This window comes from Capsicum annuum, chromosome 5 (genome assembly GCF_002878395.1).
Source record: "Capsicum annuum cultivar UCD-10X-F1 chromosome 5, UCD10Xv1.1, whole genome shotgun sequence".
Taxonomy (NCBI): domain Eukaryota; kingdom Viridiplantae; phylum Streptophyta; class Magnoliopsida; order Solanales; family Solanaceae; genus Capsicum; species Capsicum annuum.
In genome coordinates this window covers 15,310,435-15,321,610 of record NC_061115.1, presented here as the reverse complement: position 1 = coordinate 15,321,610, position 11,176 = coordinate 15,310,435, and the positions used below count along the sequence as shown (strand labels likewise).

At 34.8% G+C, this 11,176-nt stretch overlaps 1 protein-coding gene across 1 annotated transcript; it reads right to left on the bottom strand.

The window, feature by feature from the left end:
• Positions 1 to 630: 630 nt before the first annotated feature.
• On the bottom strand, positions 631 to 8,612 carry LOC107863016 (GTP-binding protein BRASSINAZOLE INSENSITIVE PALE GREEN 2, chloroplastic). Its single transcript, XM_016708764.2, has 4 exons — positions 8,471 to 8,612; positions 6,329 to 7,701; positions 4,599 to 4,766; positions 631 to 1,338 (listed from the first exon to the last, which is right to left on the bottom strand). The coding sequence occupies exons 1-4, from the start codon at positions 8,565 to 8,567 to the stop codon at positions 1,015 to 1,017; spliced, it is 1,962 nt and encodes a 653-aa protein (XP_016564250.1). The 5' UTR covers positions 8,568 to 8,612; the 3' UTR covers positions 631 to 1,014.
• Positions 8,613 to 11,176: the final 2,564 nt, after the last annotated feature.

The following is an 11,176-nucleotide window of genomic DNA, read 5'->3' as shown; positions in this document are numbered from 1 at the left end:
TCCATTTGCACTAAGTTTGGCTTATGTTGTTGAAGCATTACAAAATGTGACACCAAATCAAGGTTATGATTACTACATAACATCTCCATATCCAAATGATGCTTTAGCTTATGGCCATGCTACTTGCAACTCCATTATTGAATTTTCAGATTGTGGACTTTGTCTAAGTAGTGCAAAATCATTCTTGTTGAGTACTTGTGATGGTAGCATTGGAGGTCAAGTCGAATTTGTTGATTGCTCAATGAGGTATGAACAGTACTCATTCAGCTAAACTAGAGCATACCCTTGCTACCACGATCCATTGAGATTCAACCCTTTGTCACTCCAATATACGTTCAAAAAATGGAGCCTACAACGGCGTGACAAGAAATTAATGTTTCATTCATCTTCTTTCTTCTTCGTTGCTTTGTTGTTGTGATGTGTTGTTGAATTAATGTTTCAAATTATGTTTTGGTTGTATTACATTCTGGTAATGTAAGTTGCAAGAATTTTCCAGTTTATGTTTGAAGATTCAGTACTCTTCACTACCAACTATCTAATTTAGTTTAGACAAAGAGGAATGGAAAAAAAATATTTATTTAAAACTCAGTAACTTAATAAGACTGGAATCCCGACCTCATAAGCTTCAAATCCTTGAATCCGCCTCTGCCGGGTATATATAGCACTATCAAAATGGATATCGTTTTTAAGTATTTATCCAACCAAAGACAAGGTGAAGAAAAAAACTAAAGAAGTTAATAGTATTGCTTCACTAGTGTTTAATTACAAGAGAAAAATGAAAACGAGGAGGAATTTTGACAGGTTCTTCCTATTTTTGCCACTATAATGGCACATATGTTCTCTCCATCTTGTTCATCTTTCTCCGTTTTTGTCCAACCCGTTTTCAACCCGCTCATATTCAATCCAACCTGCCCATTTTAAGTCGTCGTACAAGACCTTGTACACAAGAAATGTTCACAAGCAAAATTGACTCAGCTACCTCTTCTAGTCAGATATGAAAGTTGAATTTGTCTTCTATAACGGATTCTTTGCTCTTGCTTCTTGACCTTCAAGCTTCGATGAGTTAGTGAGGGCCTCCAATGTAGCCTTTGGTAGCCAAAATCCAGGTCTTTCGATAGAGGCTGCACGATCAAGTACCAATGGTTCACGCAATGTGATCTGAATGCCATCATATGTCCACAACGCTAAATCTGCTTCGCCTTTCAAACCCAGGGAGAACCATCCTAAGCCAGCGACTGCAACATCCATGCTCTTGACATCCCAGCTTGTTCCACGTGCTTTTACTTCCCGCTTTTGCCATTCTCCCAATTCAGAAACTCGCTCTATGGAAATGGGAGGCTGAAGATTTAAGGAAAAAAACAGAACAATTAAGCATAATTCTATGCTCTTTACAAACGTTTATAGACCAGTTTCATCTGTCACCCACATTATAGCCAAACATGAATTAGCGTCTAAATTTGAAAGGTGAAAGATAGGAGCAGAAGATGATGAAAAGAAGCACTGGAGAGCGTTGAACAAACACAACTCGTTAGATTTACTTAACAATGTAAATTGCTAAGCTTCTTGAAGCACCCTTTGGATATTAACTTGGAAAACATACACACAGAAAACAAAAACCTGAAATAGCGTTCTGATCCATTTAGGCCACAAAGCCCAAGGAAAGATTCCATTGCTTGGTCTAGAGATGAATATGCAATTTGGTAAAATTATGCTTTACCATTTTCTTTTTCCGGTTATAGAGTCCACTATGCATGGAACTTAATATTTCACCCTTTCCCTCTGTTTTATTGATGTTGCTTTTAGGAAGTACGTAGTGCCAATTGGACCGACAGGAGAAGGCATGAAGAGAGAGGGTTCGACAGCTTCATGCCAAACTCTCAATCAAGGAGAAAATGGTCAGTGTACTACCAACCTTAATTGCTTGTGCGGCACCAGCTTACCTTATATGTCCCTTGTAAGAACAAGAACTACAACTACTCAGAGGCGGATCTAGGATTTCGAGGTGCGGTTGCCATGTCACTTTTAATGTTAAAGCTACTACTCAAAAAAGATAATTTTTATGGACGTCCCACTGGAATTTGGCTTGTTAGTAAGAGATTTTTGAAGGAAAATTTCATTGGAACATTATCGAAGAACCTAATTTTTATGAATTCAGTTGGAAATCAGTTAATTTTTTGCTTTACGTTTTGCTATTTACACTGCCCCAAATAAGACAAATATTTTTTCGATTTTATAGACTTTGAGTTTGGATTTGATTATTTGTCTTTTTTATTTGTATAGACAAATAGATCAAATAATAAAAATGTGATTATTATTATTATAAATACTATCGAAAACAACCTTTCTACTTCTCCGGAGGTAGTGTATGGACTGCATACATTTTACCCTCCCCAGACCCCACTATGTGGGAATACACTGGGTTTGTTTTCGTTGTTGTTGTTATTACTAAATTGTGTAAACAAGAGTTAAATTCAACTTATCAGTCAGCGTGAGTACAAATAGTTGCCAACATTCAATGGATACTCCCAATTCTATTGTTAAGAAATTATAACATCAAGCCAAGCATCATTATTATGATTTATGAGGAGAGGTTAACTGTAAATTTGAAGGAAGAAGGAATCTTCAATTATGTTCTACACATAAGTTAGAAATTCTTAAACAAAGATTACCCAAAAAAGGACTCAAACAAAGATTAAGTTAAGAGGAAAAAAACTTATAGAAAATAGAATAACGAACTGTTGGCTTCTAGACTAGAACTCTGGTATACTACGTGAAATTTCAGCGCGTTTTTCACTGACACTACTTCCTCAACTGCTGCACCGGGTGGCACTTAAATAATATACCGGTTTTATTCAATATATATATATATATATACACAATTTTTTCGATCGAAGTTTGCGGGTGCCATGCCACTCGTGAACCCCCTGTAGATCCGCCCCTGCCAGAGGCGGATCTAGGATTTCGAGGTTGCAGGTGTCATATCACTTTTAATGTTTAAAGTTACTACTCAAAAAAGATACTTTTTATGGGCGTCCCACTAGAATTTGGCTTGTTAGTAAGAGATTTTTGAAGGAAAATTTCATTGAAATATTATTGAAGAACCTAATTTTTACGAATTCAGTTGGAAATCAGTTAATTTTTTGCTTTACGTTTTGCTATTTACACTGCCCCAAATAAGACGAATATTTTGTCGATTTTATAGACTTTGGGTTTCGATTTGATTATTTGTCTTTTCAATTTGTATAGACAAATAGATCAAATAATAAAAATGTGATTATTATTATAAATACTATCGAAAAAAACCTTTCTACTTCTCCGGAGGTAGTGTATGGACTGCATACATTTTACCTCCCCAAACCCCACTATATGGGAATACACTGGGTTTGTTTTCGTTGTTGTTGTTATTACTAAATTGTGTAAACAAGAGTTAAATTCAACTTATCAGTCAGCTTGAAAGTACAAAATAGTTGCCAACATTCAATGGATATTCCCAATTCTATTGTTAAGAAATTATAACATCAAGCCAAGCATCATTATTATGATTTACGAGGAGAGGTTAACTATAAATTTGAAGGAAGAAGGAATCTTCAATTATGTTCTACACATAAGTTAGAAATTCTTAAACAAAGATTACCCAAAAAAAGGAGTCAAACAAAGATTAAGTCTAGAGGAAAAAAACTTATAGAAAATAGAATAACGAACAAAAAGTAACAAAATACTGTTGGCGTCTGGACTTGAACTCTGGTATACTACGTGAAATTTCAGCGCGTTTGCCACTGACACTACTTCCTCAACTGCTGCACCGGATGGCACTTAAATAATATACCGGTTTTATTCAATATATATATATATATACACACAATTTTTCGATCGAATTTTGCGGGTGCCATGCCTCCCGTGAACCCCCTGTAGATCCGCCCCTGCAACTACTACCCCCGAGTCCCAAACAAGTTGAGTTCGGCTATATGAATTCTCACTGACCATGCTTCTCCATTAAGCTCAGCTAAAGCTGAAAATTTTGTCCCAGCTTGGCGAATCACATCCCCGCACACGGGTAGAATGGTTCCAAGATCCAATCAATGTGAAAATAAACAAATTTGGGGAGCCAGAAGATCAATAAAGGGGGAGACACAATGACGTTTGGGCCTTGAGTTTATTGTGGATGATTTAGAGAGAGAAAGAAACAGAGAGGAGAAAAATGTTCAGAGGAGTTGAAACACCGACATGGAAGAGATCAAGAACTCGTGCAAAGAAATAGATGAGTATTATATAAAAGATCCACTCATAACATCTTAGGGGAAATAGTCTTTCTTTTGGTTATTGATGGACCAAGGATAGAGGATTTGTTTACACGTAAGGCTCTTTGACATCTAGAAGAGAGCTATCAGGCTAACTTGCGACATATTCTTAGATGTTAACTTGTTTTTGCAACTATGAGTTTTCTCTAACAAAGAATACCCTCTCTCCTTTCTTTGTACTTCTCTCAAATCTTATACATTAATCTTCAACCAAAAACATACTGACACTGTTCGGGTGGAATTAGCAACAAAGCAGGAAATATTACTGAATCAAAGATACTGCAAGGATTGGAGTATTACCTGCAATCTCACTCCAGCGTGCTTGTTCATGAGCTCATCAGCATTTTCTGTTTTTCCTAGATGAAGAGAGACGCTTGGTGATGCCCACACAGTGACATAGATTGTTTCTACTGAGGCATGAACTAGATCCAGCCTAACTAAGCCTCCAATATGTACAGTCTGTCCATGCTGCAAGAAAATTGCGAAAAATGCAGTTGAGCATCTATCTACAACAACAACAACATACCCAGTGTAATCCCACAAGTGGGGTCTGGGGAGGGCAGTGTGTACGAAAACCTTACACCTACCTTGAGAGTTAGAGAGGTTGTTTCTGATAGACTTTTGGCTCAAGAAAATAATAGGAGGGAAGAAACCAAGGCAAAATACTAAGTAAGGCATGACAAAGCATTCTGAAAAAGAAACAGCAACTAAAACAACATAATACGATAATTGAAGTACAAGGAACAATAAATAGTAACAAAAATTAAAGGAACAAGAAACTACAAGAGTATTACTACGACCTCTAGTATGGAAGGATAACCAAGACAACCCGCAACTACCTACTAACCTTCTACCCTAAGCTCATAGACCTAGCAGTAGCTTCATCAATATTACCGACCAAAGAAAAGGTAACTTATTTCTACAGCAAGAATCTATCTTCATGTGTCACACCAGAACTTCATGTAGGAAGACTATATATGTACTAACAACTATTTCCAACATTGGTACATCAGGAAAGAAAGAAAAAGTGTATAAATTTGAAGTTAAGAGGCACCACATGACAGGATTCTTCAAACTAAAGTGAAGTAAACCTTCAGTAAAGAGGCAACTGCAAACTACTCTTACCTTTTATCATTTTTGGGTTATTTCGGTGGTGGAACCAGGTTCTGAAGGAGAACCTCTATGTTGTTGGATAAGTTGTTTCACACTTTCACCCATTTGTTTCAAGACTCGAGAAGCAGTAAACTTGGACTAAAGAAATGCAGAATACATTAACCTTGTCGGCCATTATCAAACACACCAATGATATTGGTAACACATAACGAAATACTGACCGACAAACTTTTTACACTGGACTCTTTCCCCTAGAAAACAAAGATTCAGTGGATAAGTAAGAAATTTGGAGGGAAGAGGAAAGGAGTTTCTCCAGTGGAAAAGGAAAAATGAATACAGCAGTGCTTTGCAGGCCAGAGAATGTCTGTCCAAAAGATATTCAGGGTGTGACCAGATTTAGAGAAACACATATTTCTAGCTAATTGCACCAAAATACAGGAAAAAAGGAAATTTTTCCAAAATGTTTTCCTTCCTTTGACAGACCTGTTAAAATCTTTGAATACAACACTTAATTAAATTGTCTGAGAATATGTGCTATTCACAATTAGTACAAGCAAGTCCAGAAAAGGTATGAACAGTAAATATTATGCCGAATTTTTATATTATTGAAGGAAAGCTTAAGGGATCATGGAAAGATCAGAATGTGCAGTAGCGCTGATAAATGTTAGCCAACTGGTAAATTTGGATATTTAATCACCAGAGCTAAGTTTCTCGTTTCTTCTGTTTCAATTCAGACCAAAGAAGGGTTCTTAATTGACTGCAATATGTTCGTAGAGAAATTCATACATATTAATAAAGTTCAAATAATAAATTTGTTGTCGTAAAGTTCAAAAGAGTACATCCTTGAGCTGTTTATCATGAATCAGATCATATGATGGGCTATAAAATGATAAAGTAAATAAGAGTGTTTAGCTTGCCTTAATCCTATAAGTTCGAGGTTGTAGCTCCTTTCGTATCTCAGCCATTTTCTGCTCCTCCCTATTCAATCGCATGGACAAAAGATATGGATGTAGGAGGCCCGGAGTGTCATACATCTTTGCCTTGGCTGACAATATTCCTCCAATTCTCAGGATTCCCAGAGTAGTTCCAGGTACAGGAGCTTCTGTAAGCTTTGTAGCTTTTACTCCTCCTTTTTTAGCAAATGCATTGATTAGTGTCGACTTCCCTGCATTTTGGGCCCCAATAACCCATACATTTCCTCGAGGACCAGCCAATTCTTTAATAAATGCCAGCAAATTTCTAATACCTAAATCTTTACGGGAACTTACCATGTAAACTCCACTCAATTTAGGTGCTCCATTAGCCTTAGCACGGTGTCGAACCCATTTGTCCAAACGTGCAGGGGAAATTTGAGAGGGAAGAAGGTCAACCTTGGTAGCCACAAGAACAAGCTTTGGCAACCTTTTACTTTGTTTAAACCCATCCGTACTTTGTTCAAGTGCCTTAAACAAGGACTTAGCAGCTCTCTTTGGAAAGGAACCATCAAAATCAACAGAGTCAACCACCATAACCACAACCGTCGCATCAGCTTTCCCAGTAGGTTTCATCAACCTACTCGTAATCAACTGGTCAAAATCAAAATCAGGTATTAAGTTTTCAGCCATCTCATTCTTCACTTGTCCATAGTTCCTCAACGAATGGCATCGAGCACAAACCGTGACCTCCTCTTTCTCTCCCTTAGCCGCTTCCCTCGCCATCCTTTTCCTCTCTGATTTCGACACCCTTTTCTTCTTTTCTTTCTCAAGAACTTCTTCTGTAATGTTACCATAACCTACCCCTGCTGGCATAAAACCATCTAACTCTTTCAAATCAATCTCGTCTTCTTCCAACTCCGATTCCCATTCCTCCGAATCCCAATCCTCAAATCCATCTTCTCTCCCCGACCCCGTTTCTTCACCTACATTTTCTTCCAATTCCCCCTCAATATAATCCCCAAATAATTCCTCCTCCTCCTCTTCATTATCCCCAAATTCACCAACAACAACATCCTCATCATCCACAAAATCCTCAACATCTTCACCTAAACTTTCTTCTACCTTTTTTTTCTTGTAATAACCAGGAAGATTTGGGTCTTCATCCTGCATAAAGATTCCACAACCAGGACAAATACACCCATAACGGTCATCATTATCCCTCCCTTCACTCAATATGAGCTTAAAGTTGCTATCTTTTCTTGAAATACTACTACCACTACTCCTTTTTGTTCTTGATTGAGTACCCTTTACTACAGATAAAACCAAGAAAGGAACTTTTTGCCGACATACTTTCTTGTGGGGTTTTTGAGATAAACCTGTTTAAATCAGTTCAATAGAGAAATGTCTGTTACGTTTGTCACCCTCATTTGTTCATTCAGGGTGTGTTCTGTATGAAAGAAAACATTTTCCACCTTTCTCCTGTTCGGTTGGTCAAATATTTGGAAAAACATTTTCTCTAGAAAAACAAGCTCCTTGAAACCGAGTAAAATGACTTCCCTAATGAAAGCCGGGAACACAAGTTCCACAAGTGACATTTCGCACTGATTGTGTCCTCCCCTCCTTCCAACATACCTCATCATCATCCGAACCCCCAACCCCCACAGCCCTCATCCTCACCCCCCACCCCCCACAGCCCTCATCCTCATCACCCACACCCCTACCTCCTCACCCCCTCTCAAAGTATAAAAGTTTTTAGGACAACATTTTTTGTTTATCTACTGAACACAAGAAAATAAGTGCTCCCTCTCCTCATTTTACTTAGTTCATATACCAAAAATAAATGTTTCATTTTACTAATCCATTTTAGCAAATTAAAGAGAGCTCTATTATCTTTTTCTCATACCATCCTTAGTATTAAATAACTACACCAAATTTAGAGTTTCAAAGCATCATCAATAAGTCAGTTTAGTAAAATACACCTCTAATTAAAGTTTTATTAAGACACATAAATATATAAATGAAACTCACTTATTTTCCTAGAATACATTTTTCTTCATACTGAACACACCCTCAATCTTGATTATAGAAAAGTTATTTGAAAAAAAAAAAAAAAAAAGCAAAGAATTGAAAGGGGAAGTGGCATACCTGTAAATGTGAGATGGGGCACCAAGAATTTCTTTGTTTGGAAGATGAAAATTGAAGATAAATGAGTTGCTGTTGAAGTTGAAAGCAGTAGCGCCATAGTTGCAAATATGCCTTAGCTGTTTTATGGTATATGGTATATGTAGGGGTGTACAAACAGAATGTTAAGTCAAACCAAATGAGGAAAAAAAATCTAATTATGGTTTGATTTGATTGGTTTGGTGTTAAAAAAAATATATATATTATTCTTGATTTGATTTGATATTAGCAAAAATAAAATAAAATCAAACTTAAAACAAACGTAAAAAATATTACTTATAATCTACTTTCTAATTACTTTTATAATTTTTTTATATTCAGAAAATAGATATATATTTTTGGATTTTTAATTATAATATTTAAGGAAAAGGACATGAACTGACCATTTTAAAAAGAAATGGTCCACACTATGAAAATATGAACAATTGGAGTCAGTCGGCCCAATTTATTTCCTTTTTTTAGCCACTTGGCCCAAAACCACTCTCCTTACACAATTAAGGAAATTAAATGTTCTTTATAGTTGTTACTCTTAAATCACTTTTCTTTTCTAAATATACTTTCTCAAATCTTCTTTTTTTATCCTCTATTATGCATCGATCAATCTACTGTATTTTATGATCAATATCAAAAATTGATTTGTTTTTTCTTACATTGAAGCATTGAAAATTATGGACATGAAGCAAAAAATAGAAAATAAAGGAAAGTTAAAATTAACGGGTAAAGCGATCAATTTTGACCTTAAATTTGTTGTTAATGATGATTATTTTACAGAACTATTACATATAGGTTTGTACTTGAAGCAATGTCATAGTTCTTTAAACTTGAAGAAGAAAAAAATAAAATAATGAGGTCTCAAGGTAAGAGAAAAGTCATGTCTTGGTCCATGTTTTTCTCAGAGGCTGATTCAATCACGGTGAGTCAGAGATGTTCTTCTTAGAGGCTGACTCAATCATGGTGAGTCGGAGATATTTTGATGCATGTAAAGATTAAAAAAAAAAAATATGTCAACAGATACTCTTTTATACCAGATTGATACATATTTTTTAAAAGAGAGAAGGGGAACCTTTGCATGTATATACAGTTTCTATACCCAATTGATACTCTTTTATAATAGTTTGATACACTTTTATACTACATTGATACACTTTTTTTATTTAAAAAAAAAGGGGAACCTATGGATGCATATACAGTCTTTATACCCATTTAATACATTTTTATGTCATATTGATACACTTTTATGCTACATTGATATACTTTTTAAAAAATGTAGAGGGGATTCTTTGCATGCACATGCAATCGCCATACTCAGTTGATACTCTTTTATACCACATTGATACACTTAAATTCAACATCAGATATCCACTGACCTCCGTATTTTATCATTATTGAAACTAAAACTGAAGTTGAAGCCATTATTTTGTATCAATTTTGAGCAAATTTACAATAGGAAAAAAATATATGAAGATAATTGAATGTAGATTTTTGGAGATTTTATACAAAATTTATGGAATAAGAAAGATTAATTGAAGTATCGAAAAAGGTAAAAGAATGGAGGTTTGGAAGTTTGAATGAAAAGAAAATTGTAAATGAAAAGGAAAGAAAGAAAGAGAAAGTTACTTTAACGACATTTTCGATTATATTTAAGCGTATGACAATGAAGGTTAGCTAGTGAAATTAGTTTGTGACTATTTATAGGGTATTTAATTTTGAGTGCTATTTTTATGATATTATTTTAGTTTTAGGTGTTATTGTTGTCCTTTTTCCTAATATTTATCCATTAGTAACAGATTAATACAAAACTTAATATTAATATAAAAAACTATAATTCTTCAATTGCTTCATTTTATATTTTACTTTCCAAGTTTTCAGAGAGTTCTCATTATTTCCTCATCTTACTTTCATCTTACTTTTCTCATTCTCCTCATTCGTCAAGTTTTGATTTAGGTTCGTTTCTCTTCTTTCTCGTTTTTCTTGTGGAATTATGTTATAGTTAATTATTTTATGGAGTTAAATTTTTAATAAGTTGTCTCCAATTCTTCATTCTTCTTTATGCTCACATTTTATGTGAAGGAATCTTTCAGACAAGCTATTGTGACTAGTGACTTACAAATTGAACCACTGAGTATCCACATAATATTACTTTGAGAGATAGTAGTTTAAACGTCTTAGTAATTTGCCAATTTAATTTTAATTGGAACTACTCTATGACCATTGTTTTTTTTTTAAAAAAATCTTTTTAGTGAAATCATTTAATTTTTTCTTCAATCACATTATAATTGTAAAAAACCCGAAAAAAAAAACCAAAAAAACCCGATTAAAACCGAAATATAAAAATCGATTGTATATTGGTTTGATTTGGTTTATAGATTTAGAAAACCGACATTGTTGGTTTGGTTATATTTTAATGAAAAATTGAACCAACCCGACCTATGTACACCCCTAGGTATATGATATATGGTATATGGTATATGGTATATGGTATATGGCAAGTACAAATGTTAAAGCAGGCGGTACAACCTTAATTTTGTGGCCATTTTTGGGCTCAATATCATGGATTCAAATGCAATACTTGTCGGTGTTTGGCTACGGGAATTTTTGCACTTTTTTTTCAAAAAATTAATTTACTTTAATAAAAATTATAGTGTTTGGTCATAAGAATTGTAAATATAA

Excerpts from the sequence above, each read along its gene's own strand:
- LOC107863016 (XM_016708764.2), bottom strand. The coding sequence starts at position 8,567 with ATGGCGCTACTGCTTTCAACTTCAACAGCAACTCATTTATCTTCAATT. Across the intron at positions 7,702-8,470 it reads GCCCCATCTCACATTTACAG|GTTTATCTCAAAAACCCCAC; the intron begins GTATGCCACTTC and ends TGATTTAAACAG. Across the intron at positions 4,767-6,328 it reads CTCGAACTTATAGGATTAAG|CATGGACAGACTGTACATAT; the intron begins GCAAGCTAAACA and ends ATTTTCTTGCAG.